Genomic DNA, 21917 nt, shown 5'->3' on the forward strand with positions numbered 1-21917 from the left:
TTAAGTTACTCATCATTATCTTATTATTAACAAAATAAAGCACTATCTATGTTTACAGTCATAAAAAAGAAACAGCCTGGAGAGAAGTTGGGCTCTGGGGAGGGGGAGGGAAGATGGGGCGGGTACAGGCTCCACATCTGCCCCTGTGGGGTTTGGGGCTCCCTTCTCACTCTGACCTGAGGGCTGTTCGGGATCTTTGGAGTCGGGTGCCAATGGGATTTGATCTTCTTAGGGAAATAACTTGTGAAAGTGATCTGGAACTGAGGCAAGTTCCCCAGGGCAGAGTTGGGGAGGGGAGGGGAGCGGGCAGGAGGGGAGCGGGCAGGAGGGGAGAGTGGAGCCTGAGTTCCCCTCACCAACCCCTTCCAAGAATGGGGAGCCTTCCCACCCCCTGCTCAGGAGGGAGGGATAGAGACCAGTGGCCATGGGAGCCCTGCTCTCCAGGGCTCTGTCACTGGCCATCGGTCCTGCTGCCCCCACTCTTGGCACTCAGGTTGGGGCCAGGGGCTGGGGCACTGGCACAGAGCCCCTTGGAGGCTGAGCACGTTCCCATGCTGCTCGGAACTAAAAATGGCTCCATGGGAACCGACAGGCAGAGTCAGGGAGGGAGTGAAGGGGCGGGTAGGAGAGGTCAGGGTGCTGTGGGCCCAGGGGCAGACCAAGGGCCTACAGAGACCCAGAGTAGAGTGACCAGCAGGCGTCAGGGGGCAGGGCACACACTGAGGAAGGAGAGAGACACAAAAAGGGCCCTGCAGAGAGACAAGGCCAGAGAGAAACGCACTCAAGGACGCACAGAACCTGAGACACCCAGACTAAGAGGTAGCAATTTGGGGACAAAGAAGCAGAGAAAGAGGCCCCCGGAGAAGCAAGAGTGGCATCGAGAGACACCCACAGGAACTCAGCAACAGTGCCTGCACGCGGCGGCACTCAATAAATATCTCCTGCAAGGAATGAACAGACAAAAACATGCACACGTGTGTACACACACACACACACACACACAGCAGCCAGAGGCACGGTGGGCTTGGCAGAAGATCAAGACAACGAGGGACAGCCAGACCTTTTTGCACAAAGTACAAAGTGATCCTGGTGCTAGAGGAGGGATCTGGGGGTCGTGTGTTGGGGGTGTTGGTCCCACGGTGGCTGGTCCAGCCAGGACAAGAATGGGAACAAAGCATGTGGCCCCAGGGAGACAGGTCTCAGCTCCTCAGGTGTGCGCACAGGGGTGCTGGGGAGGGACCTCTTCCGTCAGGAAAGTATCCACAAGTGCACAGCTGTGCCCATGTCCTGGGTAGGCCCAAGTCCAAGTACCAACATAGTCCAGGTGGGCTGGCTGTGCCCATCAGCTTGGGGCCAGGTCTTTCCCCAGGGAGGAGGACCAGGTGCCTCCGGCCGGGATCAGTCTGTAAGCACCACCAGCTCCCCGTCGCTCTTCTCCTCTCCCTCCGAGTCCTCCTCCTCGCTGTACCGGTACACCTCCCCATCGGCCCCTGAGGGCCTGTCCTCTGCGCCCTCGCCCTCCTCCCTGAGGCTGCAGGTGTTGATGATGACAGGCATGTTGGGGTCCAGGCTCCGGGGCACATAGTGCTCCACCAGGGGCTGTGCCAGGGGCATGCCCGCCACACGAGGGTACAGGACATCTGAGGAGCTCATGTGCACCTGGCTGGCCTGCGGGCTGTGGGGCAGAGAAGAGGCACGGTTACAGAGGCACCCTCACTTCCACCCCAACCCAGCCCCTCCGGGACCCTCAGGGTGTGCCCTCCCACTCACACCCTTTTCGCTCCCAGACACACACTCTGCCCCCGTCTGCTTTCTGATGCAAATTCCCTGTCGGCTACAGTTCCCCACACACGTGCAGGCCCAGGGCCATGGTGTGTTCAACAGCTACTCCTGGAGGATCGTGTGTGAATCCAGGTTTTGGAAATTGTCTATTTTAAATGCCCAGGGAGTTTCCTGTTTAAAGGAAGCCCCCCAGGTGCTTGCTTTGCTCAATCAGCAATCCGCTGGATGGTAAGTACCTGGATTTTTAGTACCCTGAATTTTTGTTGAATTTGTCAGAAATGCAACCCACAGGCACGTTTCTCCAGGTACACGCCAGTCCCTCACAGTCCCTCAGTCACAAATCTGCATCCTGAGCCACCAGGTACTCAGCACAGTCATAGGCGCCCCTGCAGTCACGCATGCAGGCCCCGCCACACACAGATAATGCCCACACACACCTGTGCACATACACACTCACACACAGGCCACACGCTAACACCCAGCCACTCACAAGAGCTGCACACGCATATGCATGTGCACTCTCGCGCGCGCACAGGCTCAGCTGCTTGGGGCGGGCCTGCTCACGGGGTCGTGTAGCTGTGGCGGGCGTCCTGGCGCCGGGTCCGCATCAAGGCCTTGTACTCGCCCACCCGCAGCCTCTTGCCCTCCACGATGCAGGTGCGCTTGGGCCGCGGCTTGTACTTGTAGTCGGGGTACTTCTCCAGGTGCTGCCGGCTCAGCCGTGCCTGCTCCTCGTAGTAGGGCTGCTTCTCCTGGTTGGTCATGGACTTCCAGCGGGAGCCTGGCCCAGCCCCCGGGGGCAGGCGGTCAGTGCTGGGCCCTGCCAACCACCCCCCGCCCCCTGCAGGCCTTGGCCCACTGTGGGTGCTCCTTGGATGTTGAACAGATGAATGAAGGTAGCATGGATATGGGTATTCAGTTGACAGCTGAAGACACAGCACCCACTCACATCCCAAACTACCCAGCAACTCCTGGGAGGTCTCTGGGCTGCATTATTTGCATAAACAAAAGAGCAGCCACCCCAGGCCCCCAGCGTGTTGTGCAGGCTCCCTGCTCAGGACAAAGCCCTGGCGTCTCAGTCGACAAGGGGCCCACAGGACTCCGGAGGAGCCTCGTCCTGGAGACAGCTGCCCTCTGCTACCCCACCTGCCCTGCCTACAGCTCGCCTTGGCCTCCAATCAAGACATGTAATTTAAGAAACCTTTCTACTGACGGCCCAAGAACACCAGTCTCTCCTGTTTCCTGCTGGAGCCAGCTCCAAGGGTCTGGGCAACAGCGGAACAGGTTAGGGAGAGATTGGGGTGGGGGTGGGGGTTAAAGAATGCATATGTTTGCACGTGCACGCACACACACACACACACTCTCTCGCTCTCTCCTCAAATTCTGGGGCGCAGGTGCCAGCAGAAGAGCCCTGCAATGGTACAAGACCCAGGCCCAGCTGCCCCACATCCTGCCTGACTCCCACACCCCACCAGATTCCACTGGAGTTCAGCATGGTGTGGACCATCACCCAGCAAGGCCCGAGCGGACCCAGCTGGCCCCTGCAACCAGGTCCTGCGGGACTATGGCTCCGGGAGCCCCTAGAGCCCCCAGCCCCCCCCTGCAATGGCCCTCACCGAGGATCTTGCTGATGCTGGAGTTGTGCATGTCTGGGAAGGCTTGGAGGATCTTCCTCCGCTCGTCCTTGGCCCACACCATGAAGGCGTTCATGGGCCTCTTGATGTGGCTGCTGTTCCGGGACTCAGGGAAGTGGCGGGAGCCTGCGTGCAGGGGTGGTAAGGAGAGTCCTCCAGGGCCAGCAGAAAGAAACGTCCCCTGCTTGACCACTAGGGGGCGCTGGGAGGCTCCCACGGGGCCAGCAGCAAGATACCAGCAGAAGCCCAGCCAGGGACCCAGGACAGACAGGGTACAGACACATAAGGGGACTCAACAGACAAAGGGAGAGAAAGGGTCGGAGAGAGACAGGACCGGACCACCCTGGCCCTGGGGGAAGCAAAAGCGGGCCCTCCTGCCCCTCAGCCCAGTACCCGGAGCCCTCACCATCCACGTCGCAGCTCAGCATGGTTTCTTCCAGGGGGTGCACACAGCTCTCCTCCAGCCGCTCCTTGGCTGGGGACGTGTCCAGGTTGATGAGGTCCTGGAGTTAACAGGGGCAACCTGCACACCGGCCCCTTCTGTGTCACCCCACTGCCTGCCTCTACCCTTCCCGGTGGTGGCCTCAGACTGTGTCTTCCACCTCTGGCCACTATCTGTTCCCTGCTCCCAGGTGCAGCAGAGTGGGGGCCCGTACCTTGCGGAAAGGGGTGCTAGGGGAGCTCTCTAAGGCCCCACTGTGGCCATGCAGCAGCTGCCGAGCATCCTGGATGGCTTTGGTGACAGCATCCCCTTCGCCAAGGAAGCCTGTGGAGAGGGAGGAGGAAGAGAAGGGGAGGGCGGGGGTCATGCCCAGCTCCACTCCTGTGAGTTACTTGGGTTGATGCTCCCTCTTGCCCCTCCCAGGGCTGTTGCACTGCACATCCCCAAGGGGGCGCCGCTGACATCAGCTGTGATGCAGTGCCGACAGACTAGAAATGAGAATAGTGTCCTCTGAAATTGTGCAATCCAGTGGCCTGAATCCCTGCGGCTAGGGAGCCCAGACAGACACAGCGGGGCGAGGAGGAACGGGATCTTCTGAGACTGAATGCTGAAACTGGAAGGGGCCGAAGAGAGCAAGTCCAAACCCTTGTTAGACTGTACCCCCAGAGGGGAGGGATGCGCACAATGTCCTCTCATTGGCCCTCGGAGAAGACGGCTGATGGAAAAGGTTCGGGACGTAGAAAACTTACCCAGAGGCAGGCCGGGGGGGCTGGACTGCAGATCTCGGGTGGGGGCCCCATGGCTGGGGGGGCGGGGCCCACAGTTGCTCATTTTCAGGCTGGGGGAGCTGGAGGTGTTGGGCAGCTCGGGGGCCTTGGGCTTGGCTGTGAGGTTCAGGGGCTGGGAGGGCTCCTGAGCGAGACCCAGAGATCAGAGGGTGAGAGACGCCCAAGAGACCCTCGCAGAGGGACAGAAGGGACATATGGTCACAGACAAGAACACCCAGAACAGACAGGAAAAGAAGAGACAGAAGGAGCAGGTGAACAAGAACAAAGGACCCCACAGCCCCCTGGGTGGGCAGCCAGCCCTCACATGTGAGGGAGGGAGCCCCAGGCCAATGGGTGGGCAGTACCTGCAGGGGGTGGTGGGCAGCCATGGCCCCAGGCCTCTTCACCACCGGGGCAGGGGGGCTGTGCAGCAGCTGCAGCGGATACTCCACTATGGAAAAGGCGGCAAGGAGAAAAGTCCTGGATGAGCACAGAACAGCAGACACCTTGCTTGACGAGGGCCCAGCAGCACCAAATGGACAGAGGCTCCGAGCTGGCCCAGCTTGCTTCCACCCACTGCCTTCCCCAGCCCCAGAGCACTGCAGAGGGCCTCCTGCACCCTCCCCTCCACTGCCCTGCACACTGCCCTGCACACTCCTGCCAATCCAATCCCCAGACCCTGGAGTCCCAGCCAACAGGGAGATGAGAGCAGGTGCACTACTCAGTCTACAGAGACTTATACTTTGTACCTACTCTGTGCAGGGTACAAAAGCAGCTGTCTGTTGTGTAGCCCGTCTGATGTGCATTATCTCAAAAGAATCCCTTGTGTGTGGCATATAATAGGTAATCAATACATCAACCCATTTTACAGATAAAGAAACTGAGACCTGGAGGTGTTAAATGGGTTGCCCACACAGTTAATAAATGGGAGCACTGAAATTTGAACCCAGGTCCTCTAGACTCCACAGCCCATCCTCTCCCCTCTACACGGCCTTCTCTCTATTCTACCTAGCCTCCCTTGACCTCACTCTCCCTCGACCAGGCCAGCACTGAGGAGTTGACAGTGCAAGTGGAGAGATAAGCCACAGATGCAAATCCCTAACCCCGTGGCTGTGGTGATAGGGACTGAGTGGGTCGCATGCCAGAGAACTCTGTTCCAGCTGGGGTGACTGGAGCAGGCTTCCCGGGGGAGGTGAGACGTGAGCTAGTGCCTGCAGGTGGACAGGGGGAGATGAAGCAGCGGGGTGTCTGGGAGCGCGGCGAGGTGGGCACGTAGGGGCCAGGTGGGCTCTGAGGCCTGGGAAGGCTGAGCTCAGGAGTCAGGACTCCGTGCTGTAGACCATCTAAGGCTTGTGAGCTGGGGGAGGCGCTGTTCACTCAGCTTTGGAAAGGGGGAGGCTGCACGCGGCCCACCCCTCCACACACACTAGCATTCTGTTGCCACCCCCGGCCCTGCCCTCCTCACCACTGTAGCTCTGTTCTAGGGTCACCTGGAGTTGCAATGGTTTGGTGCTGGCACCCTGTCCTCCCCCTTCAGCCCTCCCCCTCTCCCCCATTCCCAGTCTCTCAGTCTAGTCCCGTGTCATGCCCCCCCCACCTGGAAACTTCTTTTGCGTTTCCCCTTCCCCCTAGAGTCGGTGGGGCTGACCCATGAACTGTGTGCACGGGCCTCAGTGGTGGATCTACAAGAACTCAGCCGGGGGATCTCCCCTGCCTTCTCGTGCATGGAACAGGGAGAGTGGACCCGAGGAGGTCGATTTAAAAGCTGTTCCCCCTCCTGGGGCAATTATGGGGAGCATCTCTGCCCTGCTCTGCCCTCTCACAAGGAATCCATGCCATGGCCTAGGAATTCCATCTCTGCCTCTGTCCCCTCACTGGCCTAGTGCAGGCCGCCACCCCTGTCACTAGCAGCGGCTCAGCAGCCCCACCTGGGCCTGCCTCTGGTTGGCCCCTCTCCATCCCATCACCCACGCCAGTGTGACCACACGTCCTCCATTGAAACATTCAAAGTGTCCCACATTCTACAAAATAAATCCCCAACTCCACGCCCAGTCCCAACTGCCCCCCAGCCATGGCCCACCACCCTGTCGCGCGCACCCCGCACTCCAGCGCCCCCTTGCAGCTCCCTGCCTCGGGCTGCAGGTCCTCTGCCTGGAGCCCTTTCCCGTGCCTTCCACCGGCAGCGCCCAGCTTCACCCTCACAAGGCCACTCTCCCAGGCCCCAATCAAACGCCACCTCCTCAAGAAGCCTTCCCAGATTCCTCGGTCTCCGGTATCCTTCTTTCTCCCACCCCACACTGTAAATTTCTTGAGCTCAAAGTCCACATTTTATCACCCCCATGACCGCTCTGACGAGTGGTCGGTACTCAGTCTGTGTCCACTGAATTTCAGTGATGGGGCAGACGGCAGGAGTGACATGGTCAGGGCGAGAACAACAGTGTCACCTTGGGAGATGTATAAAGCTCTGTTAATATTCTGGTACAGTAAATGTACCAGAGCTGGGGAGATTAGACTTAGATTGGCTACCTCCGCTTATATCTGGAAAGCACTTCATGGCTTTCAGTGTGCTATTTCTTTTCATTCTCCCAGTGAAGTTCAGAAAGAAGGGATTATTCTTCCACTGGACAGATCCAAAACTGAGGCCCAGAAAGGCCACACTGCAATTTAACGGGTGAGAGCAGTTCCGGGGCTCCTTCCGGACAGCTTCAGCGCTGGGCCCTCCCTGCCACACTCACCTGGTTTGCAGGGGATGGGCTGAAGGGGCAAAGCCAGCTGGGAGTCGGGGGCGACAGGCAGAGGTTGGTGGCTTGGGGGGAAGGCCGGGATCATGACATAAGGCATGTTGACCTGCTGAGGGCGGAGAAACCCTGTGTGAGTCCCTGGGGGCCCAAACAGCTACCCAGCTGTGGTCAGCCCTGGACACAGAGATGAGAGGCACAGGGCCTGGGGCAGGGACAGTCTTGAAAAGGATCCATCTGCCCCTACGCCACCTCCCTAGGCCCCTGTCTGCCTGCCCTCAAGCCCCAGCTGGGCAGGAGGATATTCCGGGCCCCTCCCTTGAAACAGGGAAAGACAACAGGGGTAGGGACTGGAGCAGAAATGAGGGTCACACCTGAGTGATTCTGCTCAGTCCACATCCCCTGTCCCTCCCTGTCCCCAGCACCTGTCCAGGCCGGTGGCAACCCCTCAGCCTCCTGCTCTCCCTTCGCCCAGCCCTCCGCTCTCTTTACCTGGATCTGCTGCTGCAGGAGGTTGATCTTATGCTGCTGCTGAATTAGCTGTTGCTGCTGCTTCGCGATCTGGCAGGGGGAAAGAGTTGGCAAAGGGGCCACGGGCATTAGGCTCTGGGACTCCCACCTCCCACAGAGCCTTCACAGCCCCAACCACACCCTGCCTTCCACGGTAGGGCAACCCGGCAGGAGAGCTGAGTGGGGCACGCAGCAGAACAGCCAACCCTCAGAATTTACTCTCTTTTTGCAGGGAGCTCACCCTTCCCTCAGAGGCCAGGGATAGTGGTTGGGTAGGAAGCAGCCAGCTGCTCCTTCTCAGAGCCCCTCAGCACCCCTCCACCCCGTCCCCCTGCAAGGGCTTATGAAGAGCCAGTGGTGGGAATCCCACAGCCCCTCCCACATCAGCCCCAGGCTCAGCCTGTTCCCAAGGCGCCCCTCTCCAAGCCCCGACGGACCCCTGCCCTGCAGGGAACGCCAGCTGCCAGGCCAGGCCCACCTGCTCCTGCTGCTGCCGGGCCAGCTCCATCTGCTGCTGCTGCTTCTCGAAGAGCATGGCGGCCATGTTCTTCTGCTCTGAGTGGGCTGTCAGGAGCTGGTCCCGCAGGGTGGACAGTTGGTGGATCATGACCAGAAGCTGCAGCTCCTTCTCTGCCAGGCTCTCTTGGGTCCCTGCTCCACAGTGAAACAGCACCATTGAGAACTTGTTCATCTTTCCATCCATCCAACTGCTGTGCCCCGGCCCATTAGGGGCGGAGCAACAGATGACTGGGACACGAGCCTTGCCCTGCAGGGGGCTCCTCACCTTGCTCTCTGACAGCTGGGCCCTGGAGGTTCCCCACCATTAGCCACCAATTCCAGCCCCTGGGCATGCTGAGGGTGGGGGCCTCTCAGCCCCGGGCCCCCTCTTGGACGTCCTTGCGTGCCCAGTGCCACAGGGTCAGGGTGGACGGCCATCCCACAGGAAGGGCCTAGTGGGACATGCTCAGGCTTTGGAGCAAGACAGATCTGGGTTCAAATTCCCCTTTCAGCCCACCCCACCTGGGAGCTGGTGGGCAAGTTACCAACTTCTCTGTACTTTAGTTTTTTAATCTCTAAATGAGCACAATAATCGTCACTTCACAGGGTTGCTGTGAGGGTTCAAGAGAATGAACGTGAGCTTAGTCCAGATCTGGCACGTGGTCCTCAACCAGCAAGTGTCAGTGCTTCCCTGGCCTCCAGCACGGCCGACGGCGGATGCAGGGGTTAACTTCTATGTGCCAGGCCACAGACCATTGCATCAGAACCACTCAGGGAGCCTTTGAAAAACACAGATGCCCAGGCCCCCATCTTTATAAGTAGTGTTTTTAAACACCTCACTACATGCATTAAAGAATGGGTATCATTTCCATTCCCTGAAGTAACACTGTGTTGAACGTATCGTGCAAGTAGCTTGTTAGAAACATCTTTATTAAATGTGTTCTTAATCACTTTGCTATGTGCAGTCCTCTGGGGTTCTCATTCAGTAGGTGGGGGTGGGGCCTGGGCATCTGCATTGTTTTAAAGTCCCCTCTGTGGTGTGGGCAACCACACTGGGAAGATGACCACTCTAAAGGACCCAAGCAGGAGCCCTCACCACCCCTCATTCACCGAGTGAGGTCCCAAGGGCCCAGCATTAATTCTCGGCAGTGAGAGGAGCATTGGGCTCCCTTCGTCCTTAGACCTGGGAAGTGCCAGTGATGCCCCAGGTCACAAGCGTCCCTGATAAGAGCCCAAGCTCACACCCACACCCACGGGATCTGATTCCCACCAGGCCTCTCCTGCAGGGGAAGGAGCCAGACCTAATGTGTGCCCCAGTGAGGGAGGGTGCGGACCCCTAGGGCCAGGCAGGAGCCAGTGTGACACAGGCCAGGTGTGAGGGCACCAAGAGCCCCCAGAACTGCCCCACAGGCCCAGACTGTGTGGCCGGGCCAGAAAAGGAGAAGGGTTCACACATCCCGCCCTGCCCACCCCACAGGCCTGCACCTTTGACATCTTTGGTTTCCACAGAGCTCCTTCCCAGAAACTTCTCCTTCCAGTCACTGGACAGCAGCTTCTCGATGGCCGGCACGACTGGAAGAGGAGCAGGGATGAGGAGCAGCCGTCCTCACGCCTCCCACCCGGCCCTGCCTCTAACTAGGGCAGACATCCTACCTTCCTTTAAATTTCGGTTGAAGTCCAGCTTCTCCTGCCTTCCAGAAGCAGCCTCGGAGCCTCCTGGCCTCTTGGGTTCTGGGGACCCATTGCTCTCCGGGGAGCTGCAGTCCTACAAGACATGCTGAATGTCACTATCACCCCCCAGAGAAGGGGGGCAGGCTGCAGGGGGCGCTGAGCACCCAGAGCTGTGCTCCTGAGGGCATCTCCGAGTTCACCCAGCCCCCAGCAGGGCCCTCCCTCCCCCTTCCCTACCTTCGCTTGACACAGTGGAAAGAAGCAAAGGTTTGAAGACGAGAGAGCTGGGCTTCAGTCCAGGCGCACTGACTCACAAGGTGCTGGATCCACGTGAGTCCCTAGACTTCTCTGAACCTGACTCCCTCTTCTGAAAATGGGCATCCTAATACCTCCCTCCTCCCCGTCATAGGATTGTTGCTGGGATCAAGGGAGTTAATGTGAATGAGGTTTGCCACCACAGATTCTGGGGCCAAAAGCCAGCGATTAATTATTACTCCTCTGCGTACACCCCCCCGCTCCAGCTGGGCGGTTACTCCCAGGGCCCCCACCACACCCCTCCTTAAGACACCATCCCCTCTCCTCTTCTCAGCTGAGTCCTCTCCATTCTTTAAGACCCAGCTTAGGCCCTACTCCTCCAGGAAGTCTTACTTGATCACCACTCAGCCCCGTAACCTTTTCCTACACACTCCTCCAGGATGTATCCCTTCTCAGAGCCCTAAAACTCCTCTCATTTTCACTCATCTGGCTTTTAATTATACAGTCCCTTTTTACATCTCTTGCATGGAATCACAGAGCTTTTAAGAGCTGCAAGAACCCTTACTGCTCAAGTAGCTCAGCTCCCTCATTTTAAGGATGAGGAACTGTTTTGCCTTTAACAGCGATTTAACTCTGGCTTTGGTAATAAGGCTGATTTTCTTAAAGTAAATGAACAAGCTGGTATTTACCTTCATGCCAAACTTTGAGCCTGTCTCTCTTGTGTCTCCAGCTAATCCTCGGGGTAAGGAGTGGGACACACAGGGCTGAGCAGTTACTGTCAGCTGAGTGAGTCCAGGTTCTGCTCGGACAGCTGGCCTGGCTCCCAGTGCCAGACTGAACTTGGCAGCCCCTCCCCCACTCACCTAAGTCTTGTCCCAGAGATGCACGTCTCTCCTGCCCCTCTGCCCAGCTTGGGGGTGGGTGCTGGCCCGGCCTAGTGCACAGGCCGGGGATGTCACACGGGTGTGGGTCACAGAGGCCGGGTGGGGACACTGACCCAGGAGCCCCGGGGAAAGTGTTGGGCACCTGGGCTGGAGCTTGGGGGTCAGCACCATCCTGGGGGGCCCGGGCTGGGTCTCCGGGCTGGGGTTCAGCAGTGGTGGCCAAGCCCTGAGAGGCCTCGTGGCAGGGCTCCTTCCTCCCCTCTGACTTGACGGTGCAGTTCACCATGGTGCCAACGCCATCCGGGGCCAGCTGGGCAGGGCCAGGGCTCCGCATGGACATCCTGAGGGGAGAGGGGCCTAGTGAGCGAGGCCAGCCCTGAGCCCCAGAGGCAGCGACTCCACCATCCACGCCCCCAGCCCCAAAAAGGCATATTTGTGCAAAATGGAAGCTTCCATTTAGAACTCACTGTGAAGAATTAGAAATGATCCTCCTGTCCCTCAGTTTTTTTTTTTTCTTAAATAGGAAAGTCCAAAGAAGGCTGGGCCCAACCTTTGGCACTCCTGCCTGTCGCAGGGTTGGGACTAGTGAGTTGATGGACTCACCTAAGGAGGCCAGAGATTGTTAACTGGCTGTTTCTGAGCCCAATAAAGCCAAGATTATATATACATGTATGTGTCCGTGTATGTTTGTTTATGTACATATTTGTAATTAGTTACCAAAATTTAAAAATCAAGAGGTATCACATAAAAATCTGGATTTGGACTTCTCTTGAAGTTGGTCTGTGGAATCCATTGGCTGGAACTGAGTAGCAGTTACTCCTTATGGATAGGCCAGTCTGCCTTACTCTCCTCCACTCCCTACTACTCCCCAAAAGGGAAACCAAGTACCCTATATAACACATTTATTCTTTATCTTTCTTATAGTAAAGACAAAAGTGAACTATTTCTTCTATCCATGTATTCTTGTATCCATCTTACATCTACCAAAAGTGGGAAAATAAGTAACAAGTTGAGAGATGAGTGGTTTTAAAAAAGATATCCTCTCATATCCAGCTAGTCTCTGGTTTAGAATCTGGCCCTGTAGGCATCTGCAGTCCCTGGTGTAAGCAGACACTCTGCATCCACTGCTCCCGTCGCCACCTCCCCACCTGCCGCACCACTGCCTGGCCCATCTCAAGGAGCTGCGCAGGCCCAGGAGCCAGGGGAGCATTCCAGGGGCCACGCCAGGCTCAGGGCCAGGCCAACACATGCCCATAGCTCACCTGCTCCCCCTCCAAAGTCACTGAGACAAGACCATGGGGACACACAGCAGGTTCCAAGTAGGCATGGTTCCTGCCTCGGCTACTCAACAGCTGCCTAGTGACCCTGGGCAAGTTACTCAACCTCTCCACACCTCAGTTTTCCCATCTGTAAAATGGGCGGTCTCGAAGGCTGAGAAATGGTCTCCACACAGTGTTTAGAACTCTGCAGGGCAGTAGTAAGCACGGCTGTGGCACTGGTTCAGCCACCACTAGGTCTGATGCAGCACGAGGACCATAGCCTCACCAAGGCCTGGGAGCTTGTTTAAGGGGTGAAGGCCTGGGTCCTCCACAAATCAGAATCTCTGTGGGTGAGGCCAAGGATCTGGTCTAACAAGGCCTGCAGATGATTCTGATACACACTAGTTTGAAAGGCATTGTTAAGTAAAATTTTAAAAAAATTTGTTTTTTGCATGGGCACTAAATTTTTAGGAGAGGGGTGTAAGGCAAAAATCAGATACAACAAAACATCCCTTAAATTAAATTGCAGGTGCAATATAATGTTTGTGTGTGCCATACACAATAGGGTCCCTGGACATGTCTGCACAGTTATCCCGGAGAGAGCCTTGTAGCCGAATCAGACGGTTCTGATTTGATTCCTCCCTACAGCAGACCAGACTCCACGCTCCTGCCACTCTGAAAGGGCAAGTGCCCTGGGGCCGGCGTGGGGCCCAGGACAGGCACTGCAGGGCGAGGAGAGCCCAGGGGAAAGAGGCGACCCCGGCCCAGCTCGCCCTGACCCCTCCCACCACCCGGGGTCCTGGAGGGCGTCCAGGAAGCGGCGGCTCAGCCCATCCGGGCACAGGGCGGGGCGCGGGGCCCCGCCGGGCAGGGGGGCAGGCGGGGGAGGGGCGCGGGGAGGGGTATTATCCTGAAGCTGAGGGCAGCAATTACATAACAAACAAACCCCGGGCTCAAGCTGTGAATTAATCAAACCGCTGAAAATAAAACCTTCCTCTCAGGAACTTCAGACAAAAGAAATGAAAACAACCAGGCTGGCTGGAAAATAAAAGGCAGCAGCGCTGAAAGGGGAACAAAAGGAAACCAGACAATAGGGTGTTGGACAAAGGCAATAAAGCCAAAGGAAGTGTGACAGGCGGACAATGCGGCCTGTGGGCTCCGGATCCCGCGGCCGCCACCGCGTCGCACGCCCCCCGTGCCGCCGGGCGGGCCACCGCGTGCCTCCTCGCCGCGGACGGGGCCCGAGGCGTTTTCCTCCTCCGCTGCGGGCGCCCGCGCCGTCTCAAAGCCTTCCTTGCCACGGCCGCCCGGGAGCCCGCGCCGGCAGCGGGGCGCCGGCCTCGAGGGCTGTCTCCGCGGTGCGGGAGGCTGACCGCCCGCGCCCGAGGTGAGGCCGGGGCTGATCCTCTGTCCTGGTTAACGCTAGGCCGGCCCTGCTCGCCACACGTGGCTGCTTGTAACAGGGCCAGTCCCAGTGGAGCTGTGCCCGCTGTGCAACACACCCGGGCTTCGAAGGCGTGGTACGAAGAACTGAATGTCAGACAGCTCATTAATAATTGGTTGCTGGGGGGAGAGGGGGGCGGGGGGTAGGAGGCTGAATTAGGCACGTGTGTGGCGATGGATTGTAATTAGTCCTGGGGTGGCGAACATGATGTAATCTACATAGAAATCGAAATATAATGATGTACACGCAAAAAAATTGGTTATTGAGGAAATTATAATATTTTAGATATGTTGGGTTAAATAAAATACATTGTTAAAATTCATTTCACCTGTTTCTTTTTACACTTTTTTTTTTTGGTGAGGAAGATTGGCCCTGAGCTAACATCTGTGCCAATCTTCCTCTATTTTGTACGTGGATCACCGCCACAGCATGGCTGATGAGCAGTGTGTTGGTCTGCCCTGGGATCCGGGCCTGTGAACCCCAGGCTGCTGAAGCAGAGCGCACAAACTTAACCGCTCCGCCACCCGCCTGGCCCACTTTTACACTTCTTAACCTAAGTACTAGAGAATGTTAAATTACACGTGTGGCTCGCATTCTATTTCTGTTAGATGGCCCTGCACGAGGACATCGCCTCCCTGTAAGCTTCGATGGCCTTTTCTACCCACACTTTACCCCCAGAGTACCTCCAGCTGGGCACTGGGGATTATCTTTATATTGGGGAGCCTGCCGCCTGGGGCTGCCCATGGCTCCTCCTAGCCTCTGGCACAGCGCCTGGAAACAAAGAAAATAGCTCCTGGTGACCAGCCAAGCTGGCTTGGAGGTGTCAGTCTGTTCACTAGGGCGTGGTCCACGAGATAACCCTGCCAGACCCGCTGCCCAGACAAGGGCCCTTCCACTCCCACAGCTCCGGGCACTGGGCACTGGCTCTCGCTTGGTCCCTGCTAGACCCGTTTGTTGAGAGAGAAGCAAAAGCGCAGGCCGGATGGTCTCCCGCCTGGGTCTCACCCTTGGGGAGAGGGTCCTTGGGCACCTCTTTTCCTCCCTCTGGCCTGCCCTGAGCCCAGGCCCGCTGGAGAAGAGCAGCTCCTCTCCCTGCCTTTCCACAGTCTCGAGGCCCACAGAGAGGAAGTCTCTCTGAAGAGCTTCAGTGCCGGGTCCCGACCCTAACCATCCCAGCTCTCTTTACCCAGGGTGCAGCACAAAAGCCGCATGTGAACAACTGAACGAGGAGAGAAAGGAGAACGAGATGGAGGCTATGCAGTCGACATGCAGTCCCTGCCCCTGTCACTCGGCAGCTGAAGGTCCCTGCACAGGTGGCTTCCCCTTTGCAGGCTTTGTCTGTAAAATGAGGATACCTGGGAGGGGAAGGGGAGGGTCAATGGAACAGAGTTTGGAAAACACAGGCTTTTGAGTCCACCAACCTGGGTTCAAATTCCTGCCCTGCCATCAGCTGACTTGTGTGGCCTTAGGCAAGTTAATTAACTCTGAGCCTCTGTCTTCTCCTCCACGTAATCAGTATAATAACCTATATCTCACAGGTGCCCAAGAAGCTTAAATAATACAGGGTGACCATCCATTAAGTTGTCATATAGCCCAGGATGATCCTAGAGAGCCAGGTGGCTGAAAGAAAAGTACTTGGGGTCAGACAGACCTGGTACATTTGAATCCTAACTCTGCCCAATTAATTGCTGTGCAATCCTGAGCAAGTGACTTAACCTCTCTGAATCCATTTCCTCCTTAGTAAAATGGAAATAAGAAAATCCAATATGAAGGGGTGAGCCTTCCCTTAAAACTCCAGATCCTACAAGATGTGCCTGTGTCTGTTTTACATTCTCATGGCACCCCGAACTTGGCCTTCAAAGTACTTATCACTGTTGGTAATGATACTTTACATGCCTTATTTATTTCTGACTCGCCTGAGAACCCACCCAACCCCACCCAACCCCACCCAGGGCACTGTGGAGATATACACAGCGTAGCCCGGGGGTCTAGCACAGTGCCTGGAGCACCGGATGTGCCCAATAAATACTCATGCAGGTCAGAGTGGCAGAGCACGAGGCAGACCTGGGTGCGTGAGAAGTGACAGCTACGATTGCCGTCTTTATCAGACAGCCGCTGCCCTCTGCGTTCACCTCCCACACCCCCACCTCCACACCCACTTATTCTCAGCGGTCTCTTCCTCAAAGCGAAGCCTTCCAGGAGTGACCTAAATCCCCCAGCAGCAAAGCAAGCCCGCTTCCTTCGGTTTGTACCTTGGGACAGGTAAGAACGAGTTTCCATACTTTTCAGATGGAAAGACCCTGTTGGAGAAGTCTTCCCTCAAGTCTCTTCTTTTCGGGAGACTAAAAAACCCCTCAAATTCCTTTCCCCCTTCCTCACAAAGCACGCTGCACGTTTCAGTTATCCATGTGGTCTCTTGGGAGATGTGTGTGTGTGTGTGTGTGTGTGTGTGTGTGTGTGTGTGTGTGTGTGTGTGTGTGTGTGGAAGATCGGCCCTGAGCTAGCATGTGCCAATCCTCCTCTTTTTTTGCTGAGGAAGACTGGCCCTGGGCTAACATCCATGCCCATCTTCCTCTGCTTTATATGGGACGCCGCCACAGCATGGCTTGACAAGCAGCGCAGCGGTGTGCGCCTGGGATCCGAACCGCCGAACCCTGGGCGGCCACAGTGGAGTGCGCGCACTTAACCGCTTGCGCCACCGGGCCGACCCCCTCTTGGGAGATTTTAAGGTCAGCAGCCACAACCTCCCCTCTCCCCAGAGGCCCAGGAGCCAAAGACCCTTGGTGCCCAGGAGATATGAATTATTGGGCTCCCCTGGTTCCCACTTAGGTCATGGTCAAAGGCCACAAGCTCACAGGACACTCCATGGGGACACATGGCCTCCCACTCAGGGGGAAGTGCTCCTGTGTACCCGATCTCCCTCTTGCCCAGCCTTACTCATGTTTTGTAAATGGAGAAACTGAGACCCAGAGAGGTCAAGTTCACATGGCTTGTTTGGGAAGCACTGCTTCAGGACTACAGAGTCAGAGGAACTTCAACAAGCTGGGACATGGAGCAGCAGCTCTGCGCTGCCCTGCTGCCCTCCTTCCCTTCTCGGGCACCCACCCCACAGGCCCTCTGCAGCCTTCCCTCTCCCCGGCCTCATCTCACCTGAGCATCCTAAGAGGCAAAGGCCCCTAGGGGGCCAGGGCTCCGGCCAGCCTCACCCTTGATGCTGCAGAGCCTGGAGTCTCTGAGCTGGTGCCTGTGAGGCCCTGGGGCCCCGGGACCCAGTGCCTAGGACGAGACCTAGAGAGGCGCCTGCCCTCCACAGAGGGCCAGGGGCTCAGAGCACAGCTCTCAGGAGACAAAGCAGACTGCAGGTGCAATCCTCTCCCTTTTCTCCTCCCCACAACCAACCCTCTCCTGGCCCCTCAGACCCCCACCCACCCACCCACAGGCGCACACACGAGCCCCCTTCTGCCCAAAACAAATCACCAGCCACTTCCTCTCCCAATCAGCCAATGACCAGCCCAGCTGGATCAGAATCAAAGGAGTGTTCACTCACAGCCCTTCCTCCTCCACAAGACAGCCCCCCGGCCAAAATGTCTAGATGCAGATAAAGACGGAGATAAATTCCAGTCATCAGAGCGTGACGGGTGACTCAGACCCAGGGGTACAGGAAGACAGCCTCGAGGAGGGCCAATGACCACCCTTCCCCGCTGGGCACACACCAAACCCCTCTACTGCAGGCTCCCACCCCTAAGCTGGCCCTGAGTGGGTGGTGCCAAGCGGCATCGCCAGGGAGAGATCCACGCAACAGGGGTGGAGCAGGGCCTGAGTCCCAGGGGAATGTCACTTCCTCTCAAAGCCCCAGAGGGTTGAGAGCCTCAGGCAGCCCTAAACAATAGCCTGAGGCGTGGGTGCCCAGGACGGTGCCCCGGTGCCACATCCTGCCATTCTTCTCCCAGGCCGCACCCTGCCACCCTTCCTGGCTACGCCCGATCCTATCTCTGATGTTTACTTAGAGCTGGGAGCTGGGCCGGCTGCAGGCTTGGGACAAAGCTTTCCTGAGAGGCCCCCTCACCCTTTCCAGCCTCTGTGGGCCTTGGTGGGTATCAGGCCCGGGTATGGCCCGGTCTGGTCCAGCCAAGCTCACGAAGAGGCCACAGCCAAGCCCCCCCCGTCCCTGGGCTCTTCCCAGGCTGGCCACAGAGGTGTTCACCTGATAGAGTGGCCAACACCAGCCAGACAGGGCTCTGCGAATTCCCGAGCTCCCGTCCTCCAGCCTGCAAGAGGAGGCAGCTTCCCCCACCCCACCCCACCTCTGGCACAGCTGACCCTCAGCTCAAGGGCATGCTGGACTGAAGGAGCCAGGGAGAGACTGTAGCCTGATGTTCCCATCCACAGCCCCATCTGGTTGTCAGGCCTCTGAGACACCTGAGTCTTCTCCCAGCCCAGGGGCAGAGCCCAGGAAGAGACAGAGAGGACAGCTTGGAAGTGTTTGAGGTTCCCAGGCGGATGTGTGCCTGCCCCACCAGCCTGGGTAAAACTGGGAAGAGGTAAACGGTCTCCAGGAGTCCCTTCTCTGGGGGCCTTCCTGCCTTCAGGACCTGATGCTGTCTCCAGCCCCTCCCACGCAGCCCACCCACAGTGCTAGGAGGCAGCTGCAGGCCCTGCCCTTGTCTCCCAGCAGCCGGTCCAAGCCTCTGTCCTGGACAGGGGAGTGTGTCTGGTCTTCTGCACAAGCAGGGCACAGCCCAGGGCCAGCACACAGCAGAAATGGTGCAGCCAGAGCTGACTGGCCTTGTGAAAGGCCTCCCTTTTGGGATAGCCCCGAATATTAACCAGAGGACGGGGAGGCAGAAAGAGCATGCACGACAGAGCACTCACTTGGCCACAAGCACTGAGTGAGGGGCTCACACTCAGTTCCCCATCCTGCCCAGGCCCCACGGAGGTGGCATCTGAACCCAGGCCTCACTGATGCCCACAGCCACGTCTTTCCTTCTGTTGGCTGCCGCCCTGGCCACTCTCCCTCCGCCCCAGACAAGAGGATCCAGTCCAGCAAAGAGAGACCCACCACTGTCTTCACCACTTAGAGGATTCTAGTTGATCTCAACTTGAGTCACGGCCAAGGAAGAATTAGTCCAGAGAAACCAAGGCCACCTTGGGAACTTGGGGGACGACGCGACCTCTCAAAACCTTAGCTTCCTCATGTGTAAAATGGAGATTCCAGTGCCTACTCTGTGATTAGAAGGTAACGTATGCTTAAAGCATCTGGTATAGAATATATGTTCAGAGGAGGAGAGAGGCCTAAAGCAGGAAGGATGCCTCTCCCTCCCCACCCAGAGCGCCGGGGAGCAGGACACCCACCCTGCCTTCCTCCCCAGCAGGCCCGGCATGACCGGCTCTCTGGGAGGTGGGCAGGTGGGTGTGAACCTCCAGCATTGTGGGGAGGCATCCTGGCATGGCTACAAGAAAACGGGCCTTGTCGTCACCAGATGTGTATGAAGCCCGGCTCTACCATACACTACTGTGTGACCATGGGGAAGTTTCAGTTTCTCCATCTCTAAAATGGAACAAATAATCACTATCTCATAGTATTATTGAAACGACTGAATGCGATGTTTGTAAAAAGCAAAAAAATGTTTGCTTTCTGGGCCTTCACCTCCCACCTCTGTATGGCCACACCCACAGGAGACCCACACCGAAGGACACAGGCATGTCACCTCCTCCCTCTCCATCTGTTCCCTGTAGGCCTCCCTCTCTTTGGCGCTGTCTCACAACCTGCTCAGCTTGTCTGCATGTTCTGTCGATGTCCCCCAGCCTGGAATCTCCCCTGGCCAGTGTCTTCCCTGAGTCGGGCACTCAGGCTCCACATGGCTCGACAGGCTGAAAGGATCCAAATTTGCCAAGGAAACCCCACACACTCAGCGCCACTGCTTATCTGGCCAAGCCACTGCGCCTTCCCTTCCCAGGCCGATGACACAAAAGCTCTGCAGAACTCACACACTCAAGAGCCCAGCAAGGTAAAGTGTTGTTCTGTTAACCCCTGCAGTCCCCTGCCAACCCCGGAGGGGACGGGAAGCAGGAGACTAGAGGGATGACCACAGAGAAAAGGACAGTGGGAACAGCCTGAAAATAGCCTTACCCAGCAGCTGGATGAAATCTCATTGGTGCCAGATAGTCCTCCAACCGGTGCTGGGGTGGGCTGGGCAGCATTTGGCTTCTGCTTGGTGACAAGTCTAAGCCATGTGGACTAAGCTTTCACAGTCCTTGGTGACATGGAGGCTCTGGAGACATGTATAGTTGGCTCACACCCCAGCACCCCTGTCGTGAGCAGCAAGGATAGGCCCACCTATTCACCTCTCTCAGCCTACGACTTGCTTGATCTATAAAATGGGACTAGTAACAAATACCCAATAGTGCGGTTGCAAGGAGTAAAAGAGGCAATATAGGCAAAGCCCAGTGCCTGGCACATAGCGTGAGGAGCAGCTGCGATGGGCATTTTCATCATGATGTAGAGCTGGAGGGTGAGGAGGGGGTCAGCAGACCCCACGCTGCTCCAAGCAGGCACCTACCGAAGGCTTGAGAGCAACCTCTTTACACCTCAGATTCTTCATCTGTAAAGGAGGCTAAGGATGCCTACCTTTCATGGTTGTTGGAGAATTAGTAAGTGTCGTATATAATACACACAGTGCCCGGCAGAAAGCAGACGGGCACTCAGCATTGCTGTGGTTGAATGAGTGAATGAACGTGCTTCCAGGGAACCACCTGCCAGAGCACTCAGCCCCAAACCCAGGACGTGTTTCCAAGGCCCTTCTTAAAGGCATTCCAAGTATCAGCATCCACACATCGGTGAGCCCACAGGCCCCTCGCAAAGTGGGCACCTCCACACTACATCCTGGGGGCCCCGAGGGCCCAGGAAAGGTATCTGATTCTTTCCCCAGTTCCTCTCCCTCTTCCTGCCTCAGCTACCCACTGCAGGGGCAGGGGAAATGGGTCTGCGATCGACAATGGGTAGGTGATACAAGAAAGAAAGAGCAGTCAGTAAGTGCCAGTCACCCAGAAGGCCACCAGGCAGTGTTGGCAGGAGCACAGCCTTGGACCCAGAAGGTCAGCATGCAAATGATCACCAAATACACTTGGCCTCATCCTCTCGTCCCTGGGATGTACCTCCCTAAGGCTCCACAAAAGACACACCTCGAGAGGAGGTCTGAGGGCTTCCAGAGGGCTTCAAGCATCTAGCTCCCAGCCTCAGCAGACAATGGAGAAATGAGGTGCCGGGCAGCCCTGCTGTCATGGTGGGCCGGGCCGCTGGGCGGGACCTGGGTACAGGGCCTCACCTTTGGGCACCCACTCAGGTCTGCTGCCTCCCCTTCCCCACTCCAGGGGTTCTGGGTGGGACGCTACCCATGCCTTGTGTGAGTCTAATCACCACCATCTCCCCCAAGACACGTCCGCTCGTCGGAAACCCCAGTTTAGCAGCTCTTGCTCAGGCAGCACTCATTCTTCCAGCGAACAAAATGTTCCGTTCCTTTTCTCTGCAGAGGCCTTTTCCTCTCCCATTATCTACCCCATCGGCGGCTGAGCCTGCCGCAAAAGCAAGATTTTTCCTTTCTTTTTGTTATTTTCATGGTCCCATTTATTTATGGGAGGCTGTTTTTTCTTGGCTTTGGCTCCTTTTCAAAGGGCAGGGAAGCAAGGGGAGGAGAGCAGCACCGTAGTTAGTCTCTGATCTCATCAAACATCCCCAAAGCAGCCAGCCTGCACCTCAGTCTGCCAGGGACTCCACCTTCCAGCAGCAGCACCCTTTGGAAATGGAGGCAGGGCCACCTCAACCAAGAAAAGAGCCAGACTCGCCAAGGGGTAGGATGAGGTATGTTTCTGGGAGGGATCTTGACATCTGGAGCCACAACACTAACAATAATAAAACAATCACGAGGACATTCAGAGTATTTAACAAGTCAGTGATGGGCACTAACCAATTAGATGGGACTCTTGGGACAGTCACATGAGTTGGCAGATGCCAGCCACAAACAACTGGTTGTCAC

The 21917-nt window shown here is 57.1% G+C and overlaps 1 protein-coding gene across 3 annotated transcripts in view; it reads right to left on the bottom strand.

Moving 5' to 3' along the window:
- Nucleotides 1-21917, bottom strand: part of SOX13 (SRY-box transcription factor 13) — a 44297-nt gene continuing 22380 nt past the window's right edge. For 2 of the 3 annotated variants that reach the window (XM_058540283.1, XM_058540280.1), the window contains exons 2-14: nt 11324-11522; nt 10025-10136; nt 9857-9943; nt 8352-8524; nt 7856-7924; nt 7361-7475; nt 4991-5076; nt 4608-4770; nt 4073-4182; nt 3823-3919; nt 3399-3542; nt 2347-2563; nt 1-1675 (exon numbers count right to left, since the gene is read on the bottom strand). In XM_058540283.1, coding sequence (XP_058396266.1) covers nt 1399-1675; nt 2347-2563; nt 3399-3542; nt 3823-3919; nt 4073-4182; nt 4608-4770; nt 4991-5076; nt 7361-7475; nt 7856-7924; nt 8352-8524; nt 9857-9943; nt 10025-10136; nt 11324-11521 — 1848 coding nt within the window. In that variant the 5' untranslated portion in view covers nt 11522 and the 3' untranslated portion in view covers nt 1-1398. The remainder of the gene's footprint in view (nt 1676-2346; nt 2564-3398; nt 3543-3822; nt 3920-4072; nt 4183-4607; nt 4771-4990; nt 5077-7360; nt 7476-7855; nt 7925-8351; nt 8525-9856; nt 9944-10024; nt 10137-11323; nt 11523-21917) is intronic. The other variant, XM_058540282.1, reaches the window with a different exon arrangement.

The sequence above is a fragment of the Diceros bicornis genome, chromosome 4 (assembly GCF_020826845.1).
Source record: "Diceros bicornis minor isolate mBicDic1 chromosome 4, mDicBic1.mat.cur, whole genome shotgun sequence".
Taxonomy (NCBI): Eukaryota; Metazoa; Chordata; class Mammalia; order Perissodactyla; family Rhinocerotidae; genus Diceros; species Diceros bicornis.